At 42.2% G+C, this 25450-nt stretch overlaps 2 protein-coding genes across 2 annotated transcripts in view; both read left to right on the forward strand.

Annotated features, from left to right (window-relative positions):
- oxct1a (3-oxoacid CoA transferase 1a) overlaps positions 1–10144 on the forward strand; it is a 40733-nt gene extending 30589 nt beyond the window's left edge. The window contains exons 14-17 of the mRNA XM_080838598.1: positions 2867–2956; positions 5568–5648; positions 9205–9306; positions 9601–10144. Of these exons, the coding sequence (XP_080694724.1) occupies positions 2867–2956; positions 5568–5648; positions 9205–9306; positions 9601–9636 (309 nt within the window). The 3' untranslated portion in view covers positions 9637–10144. The remainder of the gene's footprint in view (positions 1–2866; positions 2957–5567; positions 5649–9204; positions 9307–9600) is intronic.
- A 934-nt stretch (positions 10145–11078) lies between these two features.
- On the forward strand, positions 11079–24630 carry plcxd3 (phosphatidylinositol-specific phospholipase C, X domain containing 3; the record flags this gene model as incomplete). The annotated part of the gene is made up of 3 exons (XM_080839490.1): positions 11079–11181; positions 19919–20627; positions 24474–24630. 3 exons carry the CDS (start codon positions 11079–11081, stop codon positions 24628–24630), a joined length of 969 nt encoding a protein of 322 aa, XP_080695616.1.
- Between the last annotated feature and the right edge of the window lie 820 nt (positions 24631–25450).

Raw genomic sequence — 25450 nt, forward strand, 5'->3', positions numbered from 1 at the left:
ATATGAGTGTGGAAAAGCTGCATTTCAAATGTACATGAACGGAAGAGGCTTTAGATCTCCTGAGCCAAGGTCGGTAAGAAAAATAGCTGCAGAAACCGATTGTCCTGGTGGAGGCTCAGACACCCTGGCTATCCTACGGCCAATCAGAGGTGGAGGCTCAGACACCCTGTCTGTCCTACTGGCAATCAGAGGATTGCAACTCCATCTGTCTCCTCCAAAGGGAAATCAGACTAATAGTGTTACTTCTGTGGTATAGGTATATTGCTTTGTGTTGGGCTGATGCTCAGCTATATGGTCACAAGTTCCTTTTGGAGGAAATCTATACAATTTAGAATCTGTGTACATCTCTGGCACGTTCTGAAGCCCTAGTTATTCAGGGTAGTTACCATATCACCCCTCCCGCAAGAACTGATGTAACTGTTCTAGAAGCTTTCCCGCCCGAAGGACTTTCTAATTATGTTAATACGGCCTGAACCATATGATTTAATTGTTGTGGGCTTGGCATTGGAAACACAGATTATGTTTTCATTTTTCTTTTTTGGGTTTGGTTTTTTTGGACGAAGGGAGAGCAAAGGTATTACGGGGCTTAATTTGATCCGTGCCTCTGGATCTAGGGAAGTGCTTGCACACCGCTGTTGCTGCCGACTTCTCATCCACAAACAGTTGAAAGGCCAAGCACATCTTGAATGGAGCGCACTCCCACGCTCTTCCTCCGTGTCTGTGTCCCACTGCGCCCACACACTGCTCTCGAAAACCAAATAACGAGTGCAGGCATTGTTTCGCGCCGCTAAAGCCCCTCGACCCTGGCTAACAAGTGGCAGGTCATTGTCCACTGTTATAAAACGATCACCGAGGGAGTTGCAGTTGTTTTGTTTGTCGTTTCCTGTATGATACAATACCGACGATTAGATTACTTAGCTAAAACTAAGCTTCAATGATTGAGTCAGCCTTAAGACCATATATATATATATATGCATCAAGGATTTGCTAACATGGCATTTGAAGTAGGGTCATTGTACCGTTGAAAAACATCAACTACGTGGTGAAAACGAATTTAGCATGGCCGGCACTGAAGCACTCTGACTTACTGACCCGAAGTAATTTGGCAAATTGCCAAAGCAGAGTACTGTTAAACCCTGAGTATTTTGGTGCAAAGAGGCAGCAGAGAATTCTTTTTTAGATTCTATTCTTTTTTTTTTCTATTGTAAATGTTTTTCTCTCGCTCACTGTACGTTTTGGAGGACAAATAAGTAAAGTACAGAACTATAAAAGAAGTTCCCAAGAAATAGGCAGTGTATATCAGTGCAGGGGTTTATGTGTATGTCGATGAAAATTTGAAAATATAACCATACGGTAGGCTCCCCAACAAGATCATAAATGTCCTCAGTCACAAAACTGCCACCCCTCCCTGTTCGCAGTGTGAGTTGTGACTAATTCCTAAATAAAAGCTGGGAAATGGGGTAAGCAGCAGCAGGAGGTGCCACTCCACTATAATGATTTAGAGTTTTTGTTATTCAATTCAGTTTTATTTATATACCGCCAATAATTGAAATTGAATTGAAATGGTTTCTAGGCACTTTACAGAGCCCCGAGTCTGACCCCCTCCAGAGCAAGCACCAAGGCAACTGGGGCAGGGAAGAACTCTCAGGAAACCTTTCTGGGGGGGGGGGGGGGGGTTCTGGGGGCGATTAGGGGGGGGCAGAAGGGAAGGTTTGAGATAAGGTTATCATGGTGGTCATTAAGAGCATGAGTAATCTGCAGTTATGTGATTACACTGGACGTAGAGGTGTAGTGAAGTGTAATGAATTTCCGTGGCAAAATACTGTTTCTGAACATTTTAAACATTATGAAACATTTTTGATGAACAGTAAGGGGACATTTATCTGAACAGATGTATGCATACTTTATTCTTGAATCCCCAGTGAATCCTTAGACAAAAGGTTCTTAGATCTCAAAGACGCCTACGTTTAAGGTACATTTTGCCTCTATATCTAAATCAAGAGATGACATTTCAATCCACTTACAAGGTTTCAAGGTCGTCTGGTAATGATGTGAACTCATGCTTTCAAAGTTACCTGAGTGGTTGTATTTCTTTTTTGTCGGAGCCAAACTTTTGAATTACAATTTTTTTCGCAGTTTTTATAAGAAAATTACATTAGCACTGCAGAACTATACAGGCAGAACTCTACAGGACAGTACTGTGTGGGTAGAATCAGAGTTTTGGATTGCAACTTGCACTTCGACTCGGTTTTGAGAGGCAAGCTGATAAATGAAATGCGTTTTTCTGCTTTAACTACGAGCCACCTCAAAATAATAACAAACGGCAACAAAACACAATTATTGAAAATACCTCTTGGTTGTGCCTCAGGTAACAAGGTTTTCTGTTTCCTAGCAACTCTGTTGTTTTCATCTGCATGGTAAATAACCAAGATGCCATTTTGCAGGTCTCCCAAAAAAATCCCTGCCACACTTGACAAAAGAGCTGACAAAACAGTGGCGAGATAATTTGACCAGCTAAAAGGATTTGCAATTCATGTGTTTCTTCATAGTGTCTCCGGCATCCAGGGAGCCGTCTATAGTCTGTCAGGGCCGCATTCCTCCTGCCCAGTGTTCAATGTCATTAATTATCGCCCTCGAGGTCCAGCTCATCATGTGTTCGAATTTGGCCATAAAAGAGGATTATAGGTTAAGAACCCATTCATCTGATGAATGCTTTGTGTATTATGTAATAAAACATAATCATGCTACAACATGCTTCTCCTTTGCTGATTGGTGTTTTGCCTTTCATTTTTTGTAACAAAATGATTTATTTGCATGACTGACTTCAGATCAGTGAAGAGGTTCCTTGTGTGTGCGTCTCTCCCAGGGGAAAATGGTGAAAGGTATGGGTGGTGCGATGGACCTAGTGGCCAGTGCTGGAACGAAGGTGGTGGTGACGATGGAGCACTCCGCAAAGGTAGGCATAATCACTAATCACTAACAGTTGACTGCTTCGTGTCCTACATTTACATTCGTTCTTTTAGCACACGCTTTTATTGCAGTTCAGAACAGATATACATTTTCATTAGTACTTTGAGCACATATCGAGTCCCTGACCCTGGTGGTGTTAGCAGCTGAGCCACAAGATCCAACATGTTTGTAAACATTTTTAAACTACAGTGATCAGCAACCACTGGCCGTACACGACTGACAGGCGAGAGGAACATGTCTGGTGACTCATGGATGCTCACTAATCAGTTGAAATGGTTCCTTAATGCTCTTTTGAGGGGGGCCGTGATAGTGTCAATGCGCGACACAGTCCACAGCCCCGGGGTTGGCGCGCCCGCTCCGCCCATATTGATTGGCCTCCCAGTCTGGCTGCTGCAGTGGCGCCGACGATCAAAGTGTCAGGCAGGAGACGGCACTCGTACCAAAGAAGACGGCTGTGTTTTATTGGCAACGGCTCTGGCCTTTGCCGACCTCCACCACACCAGGCAACCCAAACCCAAAGCAACCTGCCCATCCTGCTCTAGTGGTTTAGTGGATGAGGTCTTCAGTGGCTGACACTAGATCGTGGACCACAGTTGCCAGTATTGGAGGCTTTTTTTAGGTGCTTGACGTCTCTTTGCAATCATTCTTTGAACACAGGTAATCAGCAATAGGAGAGCTGTGTTCAAAGAGCCATCTTCAAAGAAATAAATATGAATGAAGATTACTAGGTTAACTAGAGCGACCTCGTTTCTGTATCTCAAAGCTGTGTGTACAAGCAGCAACAGGTGAGGGGGCTTCTCTTTGTCGTTGGACTGAATTTGCACAAGAGCCCATTGTTGCACCGTAAACACTGTTGGCCTGAAACCGTGTCGGTTGATGTGGCTGGAATTGGGAGCTGTGATTTCAAACCATGGAACTTGCCCCTCACTGACGACAGCTTCAAGCTCCAATGAGCGCCCTCCACCTGCCACCTGTCAATCACTCACTCACATGTCACAATGGTTTTGTTTTATTTATGCAGCTGATGTGCTCTGTGTGTGTGTGTGTGTGTGTGTGTGTGTGTGTGTGTGTGTGTGTGGTTGTGTCTCTCCAGACCACAGATGTGTTGGGGACACGACACACAGGTGCAGAGGAAAGAGACGTGGTTAGAGCCAGGCCTTGGGGGGTGTGTGTGTGTGTGTGTGTTAGAGCCAGGCCTTGGGGGGTGTTGTTCACATGCTGCTGCCCCTTAGTTGCTCAGACTGCCACCGTGTCCCCAGGGGTCAGTTAGGCCTCCCTCAGGAAGGGAAATAACAAGGCCTTACCACAGCCCAGATGTCCTATCGCACTCTCTCTCTCTCTCTCTCTCTCTCTCTCTCTCCCTTTCTCCCTTTCTTTTCACCCTCTCTTCTCGCTCTCTGTCTGTCTATCTTTAGATTTCTTTTTGCTCTTTTTTCTTGTGCATTTTCTTCCCTTCTTTTTCAGTGTACTCTTTTTTTTTCCCAGATCCCCCAACCCTCCCCTCCCATTTTGACCTGTCTTCAGCACAGGCTCTACCCCGGGGAGTCGGGGAGAAGGTTGTCTGAGGTTGTGTTTCTAAAGGTTACCCCACAGCGTGTAGACTTCCCAGAGCTCTGCCGAGGTGAACGTGTTCTAGCAGTGCTGTGAAGTTTCTGTTGTCATTTTCACTCCATTCTCCTCTACCACCCCTATTGTGAACCAGAATTGTTATTAGAACTCGAGGAGAAGGACTCAAACTGAAGGAGATTGTGCAAGCAACAGTTTACCTTTGTGCAGTTTTGAGCTGGAGCTGAGCACAGCAGATGTGCTTGCGAACAGGAGCTATTTGAGAGAGAGGGCAGGCTAAGAGGAAAAACTTTAAAAAAACCAAGGCCACGCTCTTGATTAAAGATATGAAAAAAATATACATGCTGTTGAGGCTGCTGGTTCTGTCATACTGTGGGCTGGTAATAAGCAGTTTTGCTGTCAAAACACAAATGTGAAATTTAAATCAATTTTACCAGGCAAAAACTGGTAATTACCTGCTAAGCCATACCCTAATGTGAACTGGTACACCATAGTGGGCTACACTGATGCCTGTAAACACACACACACACACACACACACACACTCACACTCACACTCACACACACACTTTAAACCACCTTTGCTAGTGGTCCGTCCCCTCCAACGTTTTGATTGCCTGTATTATTTCAAACTCAATTGCAGATTTGTGCTTGATCTCTGTGTCTCTGTAATAACAGCAGCTATAGTTGCAGAAACACATACACACACACACACACACACACAAGCACACACACATGCACACACACACAACCACACACACACACACACACACACATACATACACACACACACACACACACACACACACATATTACTTTTTCTCCGAGTCTGGATTTTGTCTTGCTGAATCTCAGCTCTGGGTAAAATGTAACTCTGGTTGATGCAGCCTGGTCCAGGACGCCTCATTACCAAACCGTGTCACCCCACTGTCACTGTGATGGGGTGCAGAGTACTGCGTTTCAGATGAAGCCATAAATAACTCCCCACCCCTCTCTCTCTCTCTCTCTCTCTCTCTCCTCTTCCTGGCACAGGGAGGCAAGCACAAGATTCTGGACCAGTGCAATCTTCCCCTCACCGGCAAGCAGTGTGTGGACAGGATCATCACGGAGAAGGTCTGTACATCAGTGTAAACAAAATTAGGAGACTTCTAGATGTATGTGACGGCGCTTTTGTGTTGTCGAAGGGGCTTGTGGCGATCAAAGAGAATTACTGTATATTAAACTCAGAGGAGGAGGCACTTAAAATAGAAAATGGATTGTGAGGCTTTGCTATAATGCGCTCTGCATGCGGATGCAACTGTGCCCGCAATTGTTTAACCTGACAGGATATTACTTTCCCGACACAAATCAAATAACAGCCACAGTTATTTTCAAACGCACAGGCCCGATGAATAATATATCAGTTTAAAGTGAATTGAAAGTAATTTCTCTTTCATGAGTGCGCTCCATGGTTTTGATCCAGAGGCTTGCCCAATGCACAAAGAGTCAGGCAGTATTCTGCGAAACAAGCTCAATGGGCCATTTATTCACTCAATGTGTGCTGTATGTTTTCAATAGGTTTTTTTTTTCCTGAATTGGTTTGAGCGATGATGAAAAATGGCAGGGGTAGATGAAGTTCTTTTGATACTGTGCATGGTCTGAAGAAGCTGGAAATGGCATTGTTTGTTTGCGACCCTAACCCAATCAGAAGATCTTATCAACTACGTTACATATCGACTCCCTTTGCCCCAAATGTACAGGCTTCCACCAGAGCCTGGGCTGTAATGACATTAGGCTACCGGCCAAACCAGATGGCCCATATGCTTCAGTCATTCATCTTTTGTGCATATAGCCGTGAGATGCTGAATATTTCCCATAACAAAGGCCTACTGTGTAATTGTCACTGGCTTTTCCAGCCCATCAGAGGTAATTCAGGTAAACAGGAATAAAGCGTAGACTCTATTTGTGCTGCAGTGTATTTCAACACAATAAGCATTTGTATCCTATAACTATACCTTAAGTGGGTAATGTCTAATTCTGTTATACATTCAGATAGTGTGCACAATGGGATTTGAAGTCTTCCTAGCCACTTACTCCAGATTATCTGTCGCTTTTTTCCCCGTTGATTTAATGTCACTATGGAAGTGAATGTTTCTGCCACTAGCAGCTGATGAAACTAGCAAGTAGAGTGGAAGCTTTGGAAATTACCTGTTTGGTTTGGAACAAGAAAGAAAGGTCTCACTTATTTAGTTTGTTCTTCAGTTTTGACATTGAGTTTGTGTATTGATTTGACATGGTTGCCTTTCTTTGTACTACCAGAAGGCCATACCTTTCTTAGTGATTTCCTCCAACTGACTGGCATTGTTCAGAATAATCAAAAACACAGTCAGCAACTGAATTGTATTGGGAAGCATGAATATAAGCCTTTTGAAGCTGCTTCAGTATAGCTGAACTCTATACAGCCGTCGGTTGTTGAGAAATCCATAGGTAAGATGTTCCTTCAACAGGTGAAGTTCCAAGATGCTCAGTGGCCCTACACTGTGTGTGTTTGTATCAAGCCTATTGGCTCTGTAAATGGTTAAACTGGTGGTCCGCCACGCAGACAATTTACCCAAGTGTTTGTGTGTAGCCAACTGTTTTCTTTGATTTCTCACATGTTGGCATGCTGTTACTGCGACAGATGGACTGTTATGTTATGGAGCTTAGTCAGTTTTTCCACATTCTCTTCTAGACGTAGACACGTCTCTTTTCAAAACACATCACCTTGATTCACCGAGCTCCATTCATATTCTAAACACAATCTAAAAGCCTTTTTATGGCCAATTTGTCTTGGTATAGATGATGTACTGAGAAGATTTTATTTTAAAGTGCAGAGTTGAGGTGAATGTGACATTCAGGGATTTTTCTTCTGCTAAAATGAAAGCGCTGTGGTAAGTGCGTAGATGAACATGCTCATCATGTCAGATCTTTGGGTTACAGCGTGCCCCTCCAAACGTTAAGATAAGCACATTCCCTCGCTTCCTCCCAAAATTATACTATATGGCCAAAATTTCAGCTCTGAAAGTGCCCCCTCCCCCATCTTATGCCAGCCTTGTCTAAATATAATCTCCATATCTGCCTTTTACACCATCACACCACACACTCATTGGGCTTGTCACAGCTGAGCAGTTGACTTATTTTCGATGAAACGCCCTGTGGCAGGTCGAACATTACACAACGAAGGCAAGCCCAAATGGTCTGCAGCTGCTGGCCACTCTATGTTGATGGGGCAGGAGGTACTGGAGTGCAGTGCTGTCGCCGCAAGTCTGTGTCAGTCCACAGCTCCATCAGTTGCCCTCTGTGCTCTAGCCTGCTGTCAAAACCAGAGGCAGCCACAGCCCTGAGAGACACACACACACACACGCTGAGGAAGGCCAGGGAAGTGGGATGGAGGTTTATCAATACAAACCAAAATGCTATAAACAAGGCACCGTAGTTGAACAGGTGCTTTAGGCTTTTAGGATTACTTTGCTTACTTTTTTTTTTTTTTTTGCTTATGCCATCAAAACGATGTGTTCAACCCTAGATGTCACAGCTTTTTTTTTCAATGTATTTTTTAGCAGCAGCAGCGATTTAGCAGATATGACTATTAGCCTTAGGCAATTTCAGGCACTTGAGAAAATGGGGAGGCTTTAGACGATGACCTACTGTTTCAGGTGTGAGCAATTCTAATGCCATACCCACACAGTTCTGGTCAAATGCAGTGAATGGCTCCTCACGAGGCGCTAAAACGGCCCTCTGGTGTCCTGTTCATGCGATTCAAACATAGTTGCTCAGAAAGATCCATGAACAATCCCAGCCAATCAACACTCTGCTTCAGGAGCACGGCAGGGAGAATTGTAATTTCATTGGCTATTGAATTAAAATATCAACTTCCTTTCACGAAACATACTGAATGGTGGACTACGTCTTTATTATCGCTTATTTATCAAAATGGTGGATTGAGTGTTTTGCTTCGTTCTTGTACCTATTGGGCAACCTGAATCTGGATTGTTCAAGGGTCTACCTAAATCACAATGAATTTCACACTCGAGAAGTCTAAGGTTCACTCTTATACAAACTACAAGGAGGCAGAATAGACAGAATAATTCCCCACTTCACAATATAAAAGGTAGTGCACTGCAGGTGGTATAACAGGCACGTTGTTCAATTCAATGTATGCCTGTAGAACGGCAAAGAACACATAATTCCATAGGACAATGTCAAATTGAAAAGCCCAGCTGAACAGTTCCATTACAATTCTTGCCTGTAGACAGTCTCTTCTCTCTCTCTCTCTCTCTATTCCTCTGCCCCCCCCCCCCATCTTTCTGACTGTTTCTCTTGTTCTCGTACACGTTTTCCCTCTCAACCCCTGAAATTGGTCTCAAGAGAGGGCGTACGTAACCATTTCCTTTAAATGTTTTTTGATTGTCTTCGCCGAACTAAATCCATTTTCCATTTTCTCGCTTGCCTACTGCCCTGACAGTGGTACAACTGGAGTTCTCATGATATATGTCAGTGTCTATGTAATCTTCTCGTTAAACACTACCTACCGACTTATTATTACACCATTAAAATCAAATGCCATAAAAATGAAAAACCAAAAATGCTGATTCGATTGATGTGTTAATTCATTGTTTTGTGCTATCTAATTATGTCTCTGTTTTGATAGGCTGTCTTTGATGTGGATAACAAGAAAGGTCTTACACTGATTGAAATTTGGGAGGGATTGACACCCGACGACATCAAGAAATGCACAGGCACAGATTTTGCAGTAAGTATTATAGTTATCTCCGTCAAGGTCAATTTCCCTCACCCTCGATAGGGAATAAATCTAGCAGTTTACTAAAGGGAAATAGCTGATGGTGGAAGGAATTTTATTTCCGCACCTACCAATAGGTATGGAACCTGCCTCCTACGTTCATACTCAAACTGAGCTTTATAGTGACAATACTGTGATGCTTCCAGCTGGTGTTTCATGACTGCTTGGCAAAAAGAAAAGAAAACGTGCTCAGAAATGAGTCCGTCCAACAAGACCAATCAAACGTGTTTGTTTTCATCTAAACAGGTGTCTCCTGACCTGAAGCCAATGCAGCAGGTCTAAGCTCCAGCGACAGCAGCGTGTGACTGAAAGGCCCCTCATCGTCCAACAAGCACAGATGAAACTAACATTTCCTGCCTATAATATATGTCTTCCACAATTGTTACAATAAATTATGGAACGAGCTGTTACCGCCCATGTAACCGTCTGTATGGACTCTGAGGATGAATTGACTAGCCAAGAAGGAATGTTGGTAGACATTCTTTTTTAGAGTTTTAGTCGTTTTTGTGACTGCTGTGTAGCACAAATCAGAGTTTTTTTTTATGCATTGGAAATGTCTTGAACCAGCTCTGGGCTAGATCTTGAATAGTATTTATAAGTTTTCTGATTTTGGTTTAGTTTTTAGGGATTTTTGCATCATAATCACCCAGGCAACCAAGCGGCCTGATAATTCCATGTGTGGTTTGAGCTCCAGGACAAGCATTCAAGCATTACAGGTGTTAGTGGAGAGGCGTTATGTTATACACACTGCTTTTCACGTCCTTTGTACATATATTTGACATGCATTTTTTTTAAAATGTTTCTGAAAATGTCATGGCTAGAATTAAATTAAACTAAACACATAATTAGGTGAATGAATGAATTAATTAATTTAAATTTGAAATGTAATAATAAATAAAACATTTGAAATGAATAATGAAATAAAATTCTAGTCTAACCTTTGTGCTAGTGTCTGCATATTATTGTTGGTGTTAAACCATTTTGTGTTAGACAACCGCTCAGACTGATGCTGAGCTTGTAGGGGTGCTCATACTGCTGATGCTAAAATTGTACTTGTCATGTCTTGGCCTGACTTCTGTGGACATTGTATGCTTGTGCAGAGGTTTTGGCATTTTGCTGCCTGACAGGACAAGATCTCAAAGATGATTACTATCGAGGCAGAAACTTTTATCTATTCAGGTCGGCCCTCTATCCAGATGAAAAAAATAACATCAATTATATCATTGTAACTTAATGCTTGTGTATACTTTTTTAAGAGGTTATACAAAAATGAGACTTATTAGTTTGGAACACAAGTGGTGATGATCAATTGAATGTTTCATTCATAAATGTGTTTACCAAATAGATTCCTAAAACAGGTTGATTACAAAAATGTGTGTATTCCAAAAAAAGAAGAGGAAAACCCGTTTGAAATGGAGATATGCACATTGTAACTCGTTGGCTTGGATCACAAATAATACCATGAATGACATCAAACGAATCAACAAAACTCATTGGTGCCAGTGTGGTGCAATAGACAGACAACTGGTCATCAAGGCAAATTAAAATAGAAACCGTTTCAAAGTGACCATGTTGAACCATGTTAAACATGTATCCATGGGCGCCGGCTTGGGGGTGTGGCTCCACTGGTGCTGTGAACCCGCCGCTCGGTCCCGTTCCACAGAAGAGATGCTCTGCAAGATCATTCAGCTTATGAGCAACGGGTAAACGGAGCATCGGACAGCATGGCTTCGTCTCATGGGAAGAATGAACTCCGCCTTGCAGACTGGATGGCAAGTTTGCCGGAGAACCTTCACAACGTCCCTCTGACTAACCTGGCTATACCCGGTGAGAGTTCCTCCGTTTGGCGAAGGCGCGAAAGAGGCTTGAAAGTGTAATAGCGGGTTATCACCGAGAAATACTGTTGTTTTTTTTGCGTAGGTATACCTGTGGATGCTACTTAAGCACAAATGTTTATAAGCATCAAATTGCTTACCAGTTTGCGTTTTGAGACCGTTATAAGGAAAATATTGAGATAACTGAAAGTGGTTGAAAGCAGGTAAGTGGTGGTCCGTATTTACGTGGCTATTTTTGTCTGGTACATCAAACATGACTGCAATTGAACATGACACTTGTTGCTTAGGGGTTATGAACGTGGAGTAGCCTATAAGTCGCAGTAGAACAGAACACATGGGCGATTAAAGCTGCTTAAAACGCCGGTGCTTGTTCTGGTGGCAGTCCGTTAATTCACTCCAAATATGTTTTTAAACCGCAAAGGAGCGACAGATGGAAGGGCAGCGTTATTGAATCATTCAAAATGAATGTCATTCCTTGATGCGTGGCAGCCTGGCTGCGTACTGGACGCTCTATATGAAAATTACAATTTCCCTGGGTTTATATTGCTCTGGATTCCGTTGAGAGCAATGGATTTGGTTTGAGCTCTAGTTGCATTTTTCCTGTCCGACGGTTCCAACAGAATGAAAAGTTTTTTCTTTTAAACACTGCGAGACATTTTGTCTCGAAGTTTTAGGTTTTTAGCAGCGACTGTCAGAGACTCCAAAACCTTTTTTATGTTGTCCTAGGCAAGCCTATAATATAAATAACAAATTACCGCAAGCGGTGATCATTCATCGGGGTCCAAGCTAAATCGCAGGTGTCGCAACCAATGATGGAATTAGAAGTGGTTCAGTGGCTTAAGGAGGATAAATAAGAGGTGGAATTGTAGAAACTGTTTAAAAAATGTAGTCAAATAGACCACAACATTTGAACATTGTAGAGTAAACGTTTCTTGACAAACAAAATTCTAATTTCAAAATTTTGCAATATCACCATTATAGTGAGTTGTGACACTTGCCTTCAATTTCATAAGCAGCCATTCGCACTAGGAAATATGGACTGCTGAAATGTGATTGCCCATTGGCAGCAATTTTTGTTGATCAAACCAGTTGACAGGCCTAGCCTACTTCATGACATATTAGCAGAAGTTGCTAAGTACAACCACACAAAATGTTAAATGTATAGCTTAAGTGGTTCTTAATATACTGTAATGTTTCAGTTAAATCACCCCCATGGATTTTGAAAGTTCACAAAATTTGATGTGCTTCCAAGAAATGTGATGGTCATTAAGTGTATCAAGATTCACACTTGGCCATAGAGTCAATGGGGGCGGCGCCTTGAAGTTTAATTAGCCCATAACTTTGAGATGTTGGGAGTGGAAATAGGCAGCTATAGGCTTGTTTTATTTTCAGGAATTATAAAGAATCAGAGGAAAGAAGAAGCTTTGTCCCAAATCATGCACTAACTGAAATTATGTAATGTGATTATTATAGCCCCCCCTTGTGGCCTCCTGTATTTGTAACATATTTGGTAAATGGCTTCTATGTGTCATTATGAATGAGCCTATAACGTTTCATGAAGATCTTTGAACAACTTTCAGTTTTTTTTAAGTGGCTTGAAAGTTAAGGGGCTGAAATGAGTGGGAGTGTGTTAGATTTGGCCAGCTTTCAAGGAATCAGAGGAAAAACGAATTTTAACCCATATGGTTTTCGAGATATGAGCCCAAACGTAAATGTTAGAGTCAATGTTAGTGTGCCCGTAGAGTCATATGTAGGTAGTTACAATTATGTGAGATCTTTCCCAGTTCAGGAACCTATACACCTAGTTTGGTGCCTGCACGGCCTGTTCATATCTCTGATCTGACAGTATGGTTAAAATACAAAGTATCAGTTTTGAAACGGCACGGCTCAAAACTTGATTTATCTGGTAGTGTGCAGGAATTGTTAAGAGATGTAAATGTTAGAATAGCCTGATGTCTTGCAGATTATAGGTTGAAGGCAGTATAGCTGGGCCATTACAGTCATACATCACATTCATTTCAGTCATTTTTAGAGGACAGCATCTTGCATATAGATATGCCTTAATTTAACATGCTGTCTTTGGGATGCTGCATCTACATAGGCCTATAATAGTTTTGGTAGCATGTAATTATGTATAGCATGAATTGGTTCCTAATAGTACATATGTATAGTAGATTATTTGTAAAAAATCTCTGATTCTCTGATCTCTAGTTACTGGCAGGAGGAGAGAAGTGAAGAGGTGACCAATCAGCAGGTCCAGCTCTCCCTAGAGCTCTGCAGTGATTATAAATCCTGATTAAGCGCCACTGTCACTGATTTCTCACCACACCAGTGTTATGAGTCATTAACTGTGTCTAGCCATGGCTCAAAACATTATCACTGAACAAAATACTAAATAAACTAGGACACACCTTGAAAACCAAGGGAAATATGTCATTCAATCAAAAAACGTTCCACCAATAATCAGGTGGTATTATTTAATTAGAACTCAGTGTTTTAGTGGTCAGTATGGTCAGGTAAGCCTGTGTGGGGTGCCCAATGGGTTTGAGCCATTCATTTAATCAAAGTGATACTGCTTACCCACACACACACACACACACACACACACACACACACACACACACACACACACACACACACACACACACACACACACACTGCAGTCCCCTGAGCCCAAGTGTGAGGGATGTTTCCATGACTGGAGCTGCAGGTGGATCCCTGTGGTGTGCCCCTTGTGCTTGCAAACACACATACACACACACACACACACACACACACACACACACACACACACACACACATACACACACACACACACACACACACACACACACACACACACACACACACACACACACACACACACACACACACACACACACACACACACACACACACACACACACACACACACACACACACACACACACACACACACACACACACACACACACACACACACACACACACACACACACACACACACATACACACACACATACACACACACACACACACATACACACACACACACACACACACACACACACACACACACACACACACACATACACACACACATACACACACACACACACACATACACACACACACACACACACACACACACACACACACACACACACACACACACACGTCACATTTCAACGCAGAGATACCGTACTGCTTGTTGTTATGTTTTAGAGAGTAGTCCTTCTTGACTACAGGCAGCAATATTGGCATTTTACAGCTTTTGAACACGACTAATTAAGAACTAGGCTATTGTACTGTACTATTTCAACAAACAAGCCTCTCCCCCACGTCCACATTCATTTGTCAGTTGTTAAGTGTGCATGAGTTTTGTTTGTGTGCATGTATGCGTGTGTGTAATGAGTTTTGTGTGTGTGCATGTATGCGTGTGTGTAATGACTTTTGTATGTGTGTGTGTGTGTAATGAGTTTTGTGTGTGTGCATGTATGCGTGTGTGTAATGACTTTTGTATGTGTGCGTGTGCATAATGACTTTTGTGTGTGTGCATGTGTGCTTGCGTGTGTGGAATGAGGCGCTTATCACCAATAGCAACATCTATACAATACTGCACAGGAAGCCACCAACCTGTCACAGGTTACCTGTGTGCAGTCCTTTCAATGCCCTTGCTCCCACTTTGTCTGACGAGGAGTGAAGCAGACGACTGCCCAGGTCATTCAGACCACTCTGTGCTCCTATGAGAGGGGTGAGTCAGATGAGGTGACAACAGTTGCTGATCACTCTGGTAAGGTCTTGTTGGCCTGGCTTTCTCAGGCTTAAGCTTGGAAAAGGGGAAATACAAACAGGTGGCCTTTGGAGACATTTTGTAGTTGCATTCACAGAGGCTATTTCAGTCCCATTCACTTTGAGTCTCACATGTAACACATTAATGCAAGGCCACGTTTGGCAAACAAGGGCAGATGAGTGTACCTGTAAACCTCTTTCTTCAACCCACCAACAGTTCACTAAGAATTCACTGTAAGAAGTAACTGAAGATATTTTGCAACTATAAAGAAATTATAGAGAGAGAGGGAGTAAAAAGAGCCTTGAAATGTTTAATTTCGCCAAATTTGCAACAGGTGATCTAAAGACCTCAGCCAATTAAAATCGGTAGTTAAACAGCAGGTGAGGCCATATTTCAGCATCGTTTTGATGTATTGACACCAAAATGCAGGGGGGCTCATATCACTTCCAATCGTTGGTCAGTTGACATTGAAACTTGCTGTGAGTGCTAACAACCATGTTCTTGACATAATGACATCAAGTTTCCATGGCAATTTGAGCCCTCATTGCTGCTTGCACCTATATTTAGTCATTAATTTCCCCTTAAGATCTATACATTGAAACACATCTTCATTTGCACTGTCAAAATGTATTATACCTGCCACTGTGTCTGAATGAACACAAACAGGCCCAAGCATATCTACAGTAGGCTACAGAGAGAAAATGTGATCAACAGCAATTGGTGAACGCCATAGTTGACATAAACCGTTAATTAGGTATATGTTAGTAATTTTCTCACCAATACATGTGAGCATAGTGTTGTGTTCTCTTTGCTTTTGGGAAAGGTGTAAACATTAGGGTATGAACACTATGATATTTTATATTGTGTTAATAGTGTAGGACAGGCTGCTTTGGTATTGTTGATACAGTACCTTTGGGACTGTTGAAGTTTTACAACACTTCCCACTGTTTTATAGCAAAAGTTGTTTGTAAAGCACATCTTTAGCTTCTCAGTAATTATCTCCTGTCTAAAAATGGTTACGGAGGTCACAGAAAGATAAATTCATATATCCTATAATCATACCTCATATTTAAATTAAAAGAAAATTTCAGTCACACGGTTATTTATTGACATTCTTTGTGTACGCTTGTAGAACATGTCCTTTATTTGTTTACAAGTAGCATTTTTCTTTTTTTTAATAGATGTGTCTTGCATTTGCAAAGCAAACTGTGTTTGTTTGAGAGGTGTGTTCTGTATTTGCAAAGCATGGTGTGCATATTTGCAAATCATGGAGCATTAATTCCCATTCTGTTTGTTTGCAAAGCACAGGGTATTTGTAAATTCCTTTGTCACTAAATTGATCCCATACTGTTGTGTCTGAAATGCTCTTAAATTCTTGACTTATCAAGTGAGTAGAATTTCTCCGTGGAGCTTTTACCATTAGTGGCAAAAGTATTGGAATTTTTTTTTCTCTTGAAAGATTTACGGCTCCTTTGCTAATAATCAGCTAGAGTCTGTCAGTTGGCATTGCTGGTTTCTCCGAAATTAATCCCTTCTGCTGGCTGTGAGTGCTTTCTCATACTCCGCATGGAGTCTGAGGAAGATGAGAGGAACATTTAATGCAAACCACAGAGCCGATAAACAAACCAAAAATCAGGTGGAGATGGAGAGCGCACTTTGTGTTGGTCGAAAGCAGTGTCATTTTCCAAAGTGGTGCTATGATTTTAGCTTGATCTGCCTTTTTTAATGTCTGTATGGTTGTAAGAAAAGTAATTTGCATACAAACTTTGGCTGCAGGCTTTTAAGTGCTTTAAATGCAGCTATGTTTTGATGTTTTATAAGCTGTCACAGAGAAATTGCACTTTGTCTGTGAAGGCGTTGCTGGCAGGTTTGAATGGTGGAGGGCCTGAGGATGAGGCTCACATGATTCTGGGATTGTTTTTCAGAGCACCATCAAAGGTTGTTGTTCTTGTTGTTGTTGCTGCTGTTTTTTGGAACCTAGTTCTACCCTATCCACCTCTGTCATTTTTTGACCTTGCTGTTATCATAACATTTGTACTGTTCTTTGTTCACATGTTATATATGAGCCAGGAAATATCCAAAATGCTTATTGACTACTCACCGTACAAATACATACACATGCAAACATACTCATGTACCACCAAACAACAGTAGCCCCATCACACAGTTCTATGCATGGCAGTGTTGCAGCCAGTGGAACAGTACCTCAGGCAAGGTCAGTCCTCTACCTCATTAAATATCCCTCCTTCCAGAGCTCTGCCATGTCATTTGTTTGCCTGCAGGTGGACACCGACGTCCTTGCATCTGACATGGCTTTTAGGAGAAGAATAACGGCTGTAGGGCTTTTTCTATAGGTACTGTAAACAAACTGTGCTCTCCCTCCCTCTCTCTCTCTCTCTCTCTCTCTCTCTCTCTCTCTCTCTCTCTCTCTCTCTCTCTGTCTGAGAGATGTTTCCCAGTCATTGTCCAGACAAATCATTCTCCTGGATTTCAATGGCTAGCCACAGACGAGCTGAGAGCATGATGGGGCCACTGCCGGACCATTAATGACCGTTAAGTGATCGTGTCATGTAGAAATGTCCTTTTGCTCAGGGCTCTATTTTCTGAATGTCTAACAGCATGACAGCCCTGCGCTGAAAAGCTTGTCCCTTGAACTGATTATATGCCAGGTAGGATTTTTGATTTAAGAAATGTTCCTCAAGAAGACTAAAGCTTTAAAAGCTCAAACTCTACATGGGTAGCTGTATTGTTCAACAGAGAGAGATACAAAAGTGTGTGTATGAAGGGGAGTTTGTGGGAACTTGTATGTGTACGACCTTCATCTACCTTTTGTGTTTATTTGGAATGTATCTTGCTGATGTTAGTGAGAAATGTGGTTCAGAAGTGTCTTGCTTTTGTATGTGGCCCAACAATAACCCAGAATTTTTCTTGACAGATTTTAGGGCTTTTCAGCTCATCCTTCCGTTCTTTTCTCCATCCATCAATCTTACATTTGAACCACCAAAGCGAGTGAATTGTTCCTGTCTCCCCATAAATGGAGGCGATAAAGTGACCAGGACTTGAAATTTCAAGGTCATGGCAAAGTCACCATCTTGAAAGGCTGATTCACTCATGGTCCCCACTCAGGCAGTGAGATATCCATCTGTGCGTCGTGTTGTTGAATGAAAGAGAGAGAGAGAGAAACTGACGGTAAATGACAGACTTCTATAACTCTGATGCTCTCTGTCCACATGAATCTCCAAGCACAGAAGCCAGGTGCACATGTAGGCCTGGGGATTTGACATGGTTAGTGTCATAAGAGACACCATTAGCGAGTGAAGTGTTACAGGCTATACAGCAAGCCAGATTTCAGCTATGTAGTTATGGTCTGCTCATGTCTGCGTGTTTCGAATTAACGTGGCTGTATTCGCCTTTGGCCCTTGGACACATACTGTATGTAGTCACCCTTCCTTTGTGTCGTGGCATTGATCAACTTTCACACAATGACTTGGCAGACTTTCCCAGATTTTGTGACGGTATAAAAAAAAGGAAGATGTCAGTTTGAGTGCAGTGCCAGAAGTGAAAAACCGCAGTCAGTGACCTTTCAGGGAGTGTGAGAGGAGAGTAATGGTGAGCTAAAAAAAAAAAAAGACTGAGAGGGAAAGAGAAAGAGAGAGACAGACAGACAGACAGACTGAGGGAACCCAAGATGGATGGGTCTAAGAATTGTCTGCTCAGGCAAATGGCCGTTTGTCTAGTGTGCTAGCAGGAAATGAGTGGGCGGGGTGGTAATGATCTGTGATGAAGCAGATTATTAGACACGGCTGTTTCCTTTCGCCGCTCCCTTTCATCTCACTGGACGAGCTGCCGAAATTTGCCCCAAGCTTGGAGCCCTTCTCCACACGTCCTTCCTCGTTTGTTATTCCGTCCCCCGTGCTGCCCCCTTGACGTACACTTAGTTTGACATCAGGCTGCATTATGTGACATTTTCGAATATCTGCTTTTACGACCTAGGGAGTTCTCGAAAGCGCTCTGGCGGAATTGGTTTGTTTGTTTCTCAGAAGGTCATTGAAGTGTCCCTCTCTAGCGTTGCCAGTGGAGCGTCTCAAGTAGATCTAGTTCGGGGACACTCACAGATCTTTAGTAGTGACCCCTGTGCAGTTGTGTTTGTAATGCGACCAGGCTCTATCAGGTTCTATTGGGTTTTCATTTTTTGAAAGGTATTGGCTAATGTCAAAGGCCTCAAAGAGTGACCTACTAAAAGGTTTATTGAGAGATGGAGAACAGACTAATCTTTATTTGGTTTGATAATGTGTGATAAACCTGTGGAGAAGTTTAGCAGCTTTTTTTTCCCTTCATAAATCTGTGCAATCTTTTAGTACCAATAAATGAAAGACATCTAATTTTCTAAAGATCATAATTTCTAATGGAATGTGTTGAATTTGACATTTTGTAGTGAATAGTAAAAGGCCATTTGTTGGTTGATGGGCAGTACATTGAATACAGTTTGAAAAATGTACATCCCAGAATCAATGAACACAATTCAACCACTGGACCATCCCAAGTCACAAACTATTTTGCAGTTAAGACAGGAAATTATGATTTGCTAATTGCAGGTTGGATATTATCATTACAACATTATTACACTGTGCATATAGATTAAGTGGTCTCAGTTGGCACTGCTCACTGAAATTTGACCACAAATGACAGATCTGTTATAACTCATTACTGTGATAGTAAGGTGCTTGTAGGACTATATCAGGGTCTTTTCTCAGTCTTTCCTAGCTAATGTATTTTGAACATGAAACATTATGAGTAGTTATCTCAGGACCTCAGGAGAATACTTTGGTAATCCTGGCTATCATCATAAGTGTGGTTTTATTTATTCATGTGTTCATTGTAGGTTCATTAATCTTCATGAATGTAAATGTTATCATACAAATGCTTAATGTATTGTATATGCACTATTTCTCTCTAGGTTCCCACGATTCCTTTAGCTTCTACATTGATGAGGCCTCTCCCGTGGGTCCTGAGCAGCCAGACACGGTGCAAAACTTCGTCTCCGTGTTCGGCACGGTGGCCAAGAAGCTGATGCGCAAGTGGCTGGCCACGCAAACCATGAACTTCTCCAGCCAGCTGGACGCCGGCGTCCGCTTCTTCGACCTGCGAATCTCCACCAAGCCGCGCGACCCTGACAACGAGCTCTTCTTCGCCCACGGCCTCTTCAGCGCCACGGTGCGCGAGGGCCTGGAGCAGATCAGCACTTTCCTGGCCTCGCACGCCCGCGAGGTTGTCTTCTTGGACTTCAACCACTTCTACGGCATGCAGAACTTCCACCACGAGAAGCTGGTGCAGATGCTGCGCACCGTCTTCGGTGACCGCCTCTGCCCGGTCATCTTCGCCCAGGAGGTGAGCCTCGAGTACCTCTGGGAAAAGGAGTACCAGGTGCTGGTCTTCTACCACAACCCCATGGCCCTGGAGGTGCCCTTCCTGTGGCCCGGCCAGATGATGCCTTCGCCCTGGGCCAACACCACCGACCCAGATAAGCTCATCCAGTTCCTGCAGACGTCGGTGACCGACCGTCGGCACAAAGGGACCTTCTTCGTATCCCAGATGGTGCTGACCCCCAAGGCCAGCACTGTTATGAAAGGGGTGGCCAGTGGACTGCGGGAGACCATCACAGAAAGGTAGGCAGACGGGGACGCTTTGCCTTCCTGCTTTCACTGCTTTTGTTTGGTAGGTTGCTCAGAATACTGACTGACTCATTTTGCTAACCTCTCCTCCAGACACTTGCTCCACCTGACCAATAATATTTAGAAGACATGCAGTCGCCAATACACTAATGTCACAGACAGAATCACTAGTTATGTAGATAACAGTTCCTGTTAAAACGTTATCTTCTAGAAAATATATGAAACTGTTAAACACTGTTTAATCAATGATTACCTTCACCTGGATACATGTCTGGAAGTATATTTTGTATGTATTTTAGGACAAAAAGAACATGAGGTACAAAATTAAGAAAGGTATCTGATTCATCAAAGGACAATTGATGCCAGTTATGTATGTGCTGTTGAAGGATGTCTGGTGCCTCTCAGTAGAGCTGGGGTCATTGACATGAGTTTAATTTAAGGAACATACAGTTGTATCAAATGTAATTGTTCTTTTTCTTTGTCACATTACTGTGAGGCAAATGATGCAGCAGTTGATTCAGTTTTGAATTAAGTCTCATGCAGCTCTTCGCTCATCTCCATTTTGACTCACTCTTCACCCTTCCACCTGAGTGACTATTTGTTGTTTTGTGAAATAGGGTTGGGTGGACAGAAGTATCTCCTAAATCCCCCCAAAAAGGGGAAAATAAAAAGATGAGGAAAACATACTGGAAAGTAGCTACTGGAGTAATGAATAAGGAAATGATGTGTTCCACACCCTCTTTGGTGATTACCGGGGCTAATACAGTTAGCCATTTATAATTAACAACCTTCCTCTAATTCCTCGCTAATTTGTTCAAGTCATAGAACACACTGCACTAGTTTGTCCTCCAGCTTAACTAAAGATGAATCGCACCATTTGCAGCCTATGCCATTTCAGCCATGTTCTTTGCAGCTTTTTATTTGACAGTAACTAATTTGAGGTCTGCTGAAAGAAATGTGTTATTTGTAACATGGCCTTGGTTAAGCAAGTGCAACACACAATGATTATAAACGTTCTATCAATTAACAGACAGCTGCTTTGTAATTAGCCAGATTGCATCTGGCCAACTACTCAGGCAGGTGCAACCATCTTTTGTTCATTTTATTTGGCAACTGATAAGAGAGTGTCTTATATTCACTAAGATGGCAAATTAAAGTTAATAACCTTTTTTAATCTTTGTTCATATTAACTGTGAAGCCAAGATGAAAACACTTAAAATAATCAGTCCTAAGATGTGATAAATGCCTAGTATTCGCCAGGCTCAGCCATCTGGCTACAGGAAAATAGAAAATCGTCCAAAACAGTGTAAATAAACGTAACAAAAATGCTAATAACAGCAGTAAATAGCATCATACTAAACCAGTGTTTCAATTGATGTTTATTCAGTCTGAATCTGTGTTACATTTTGTCATGTCTGTGGCCAATATGTATAGAGTCATGTGCATAAGCTAAACTATAGTGGAGAGTGGGGTGAGACTTGTATCTGGGCAACCATACACAATTTTCTTGAAGTGGTAAGATTTTCTTTTGCCTTTTCTTTTCATACCAGGTATGATCAATCTTGCCTATTTATCTCAGTTTAAAGTTATATATCACATATGTTGATAAACTGGCAGTGCGTAAAAAAACTTTTGCTATACAAAAGCACTTTTCTGAAGATGTTGGGTAAAATGTACCTTGGGGGTAAGTTCAACCAGTGGTTCATCTAAGTCAAATGTTTGGTGTTTATATAAGTGCTGCATACTAACAATGAATAACTGACATTTGATTTCATATTTTAGACGTAGCAGAACAGCTGTCATGCTATGTAATTACAGAAGATATATAGATAGGGACTCCATAGCCATGTGCTTGTAGTCCTAGTTTTTGTTTACCTCCTTGTGGATGATGTATTTACCCTACACATGTGACATGTATTTACCCTACACATGTGACATGTTAGCGTTTGTCATTGGGCTACAAAGTGTGCAGGCACACGGATATTAAGAACATTATGTAACATATTGGTGTTAATTTTATGCTTGTAGGCTAAAGTGTCAAACGGAGAGTCTACACTGAAAGTGAAAAACAAATAGTCTGGATGTTCCTCAAAAGAATAAAAGCTTCATTCAGGTTAAGACTTCCATGTCTATTTCTTAATCCTAGAGACTTGGTAAACCATCTTGAGGTTTCAGAACTGTAGACACATTAGTTGAAATATTCTTTTCATGAACACCAATACAATCGGCAGAGTAGGGGATTTAAGTATTAATAATTATATTTAGAATTAATTATAATTAGAATATAGTTAGTTACTGGTATCACGAGGCAAGTCGAGACACAAGGCTAATATTATGTTGTCTATTTGAGTAACCACTACTAAGGTTTCAACTGATGGTACAAATCCTGAATTTGTGTTTTATGCATTAGTCACCCTTGGCTATAGCTCGATTTAACTAAGGATGGCAATATTGGCTATACAGTATACCTACCTTCAGCTAATGGACTAAAGAGAAGACCTTGGCTTTAGGCTTCTGGCATCTAAGTACACACAGCAAGGAGTACACTTTATAAATACACACAGGGAAGCAAAAGGTAGTGGAAGATTATATGTTTAAATAAAGATTGAAAGAATTTTTTTTTTATATTTACACAGTTTTCTAATTAATTTGTTAATTTTACAGAGTTTTCTACAGAGTTGCTTTTTAATGCTTTCAAAGAAGGCGCTTGCTTGAAGCCTCAATTTGGTGACCTGGCGAGATATCACTGCCGTGGACATGATCGGCATGTTGAAGTCTGGTGAAATGTGCAGATTGTGATAGCAACCTCATGTGAGCATGTTTATGCCAGCGGGTGACCAGCAGCCAGGGCAGTGTCGTCTGGTGAGCTAATGCATTAGTTCAGCTCTATGTAAGTGGAACATTAGCCTCGGGGGGTTGCTGACACCCTGAGTCACCAAGGCTCTTCAAAGCCTTGTCCAGAGGGTGGTGCACATTTTCTTTCTCCCCCTGCCTTAACCTCCATCTCTGAATCTCTTTCCTTATATTTCTGCCTACCTCTCCGTCTCTCTTTCCCTCTGCCTCTCTCTCTCTCTCTCTCTCTTTATCTCTCTCTCTCTCCTGTTTCTCCTAAACACACATGCAGAGCCAGTAACACTTGGAAACCGCCTGACACTGTAAGCTGGTTGACTGTCAGAAAATGTTTTGTCCGATTTCAAAATGTCATGCCATTAAAGCTAATGGCGCAGAAGACCAACACATTAAGTAGGATGCGCGGAATCATTCGAGTGAAGACATGGGATCAGAGTCACGACACGCCACCCTCACCCCCCTACGAGTTCTAACGGCAGGGACCTGCTGTCTTCATTTCAGCTCCATGGCAAAACACTGAGTCATCCTCGTCAGTTTGAATAGGCTGTGTAGCATCTCTTAAACCCATAGACCCATCCAGATTTTGCAGCAAAGTTGCGCCTGGGAGTAGTGACATATTTTTCCTCCTTTCTCCTCCTAAAGATGCTGTCGCAAGTCCTCCATCTTTAGGTTAAAAATAGGCCTGCTAACCCCAGTATCAGTTTAGCGATGCAGTGATGTGATTTAAAGCTTTGATATATTGTTAAAGCCTTGGTACATAGTATAAGGCTCATGGTATTATCATGTTTTCGTAAGAAATTGCCAGTATCCATAGCAATGGTTACAAGGAATTGTCTGTACGGTACACATTTTTGGTGTGGTAGTCTTTTCTATGAGCAGTAGTAATGTTACTGAAATGTCCATCTTGTATATGTTTGAACGTTGCTATGATATGTTGACGTGCTTCTGTGTGAATGTGTGTGTGTGTGTGTGTGTGGGTGTGGTCTTTAGGGCCCTGCCTGGCATGATGCAGTGGGTTCGCTCACAGCAGCCGGGAGACAGCGGCATCAACATCATCACGGCCGACTTCGTGGAGCTGGGCGACTTCGTCAGCGCTGTCATCACCCTCAACTACCTGCTGGAGGAGGCGGGCGAGAACGCCACCTGAACCCGAGACCCCTCACCCGCAGCCCTCACACCCTCCACCGTGAGGCGCCATCTCTTTCCTTTAACCCGTCAGGTGGGCGGGAAACATCCTTTCCACTGACGTTTTGAGGGCTACCTGTTTTTAGAGAGAGAGCTTTTCTTTCAGGCAGATGGAGGTTGTTTGACTTCAGTTTGGTGAGGTGAAAACAATGTCCATATTTGTTTCTTATTATGGGATAAAAAGGGCAATTCTTTGAACTATTGATCGGCTTCTCGTTGGTTGCACTTGAAACTGATCACATCCATATACTGTCACGTTAGTTGCGCTGAATGCCTCCTCTTTGTGATCAAAGAAACTAGCCTCTCCCTTAGCATATCCCACCTGAGATAAATGTTCTTTGTATTTTAGTGACAGTGTATGGTGACCATGGGCTTGCAGTGGAGTTAAGTGTACTCAGTATTGTAAAAATGCTCATTAATCTGTATAGTTGTTAACAACAAGTCCATTAACAGCTTCAGCAAGATAGACTGCTCTGTCATGCTATGCGTCTATTCTGTCCATGAAGTATAGCAACAATAACTTCCTAATAATTTAAAGGAACTATTCCATGGGTCCAGATGCTTTATACTCAGTATGAGTGTACATACATAACTCTTTTTTTCCTCAGGTGTGTATGTAGATGCATCTTGAGCATTAGGAAGGTAGGCTCATGTTATACATACATTCACCAGCTTTCACCATGTACATCACCTCCATTTCACCATTTAGTCTGGAACATTTTGTCGAGTCTTGACCAAGTAACCTTAACTCTTGTTCCCCTTCGTCTTATAATGAGATGTTT

Source organism: Sprattus sprattus, assembly GCF_963457725.1.
Source record: "Sprattus sprattus genome assembly, chromosome: 5".
NCBI lineage: Eukaryota > Metazoa > Chordata > Actinopteri > Clupeiformes > Clupeidae > Sprattus > Sprattus sprattus.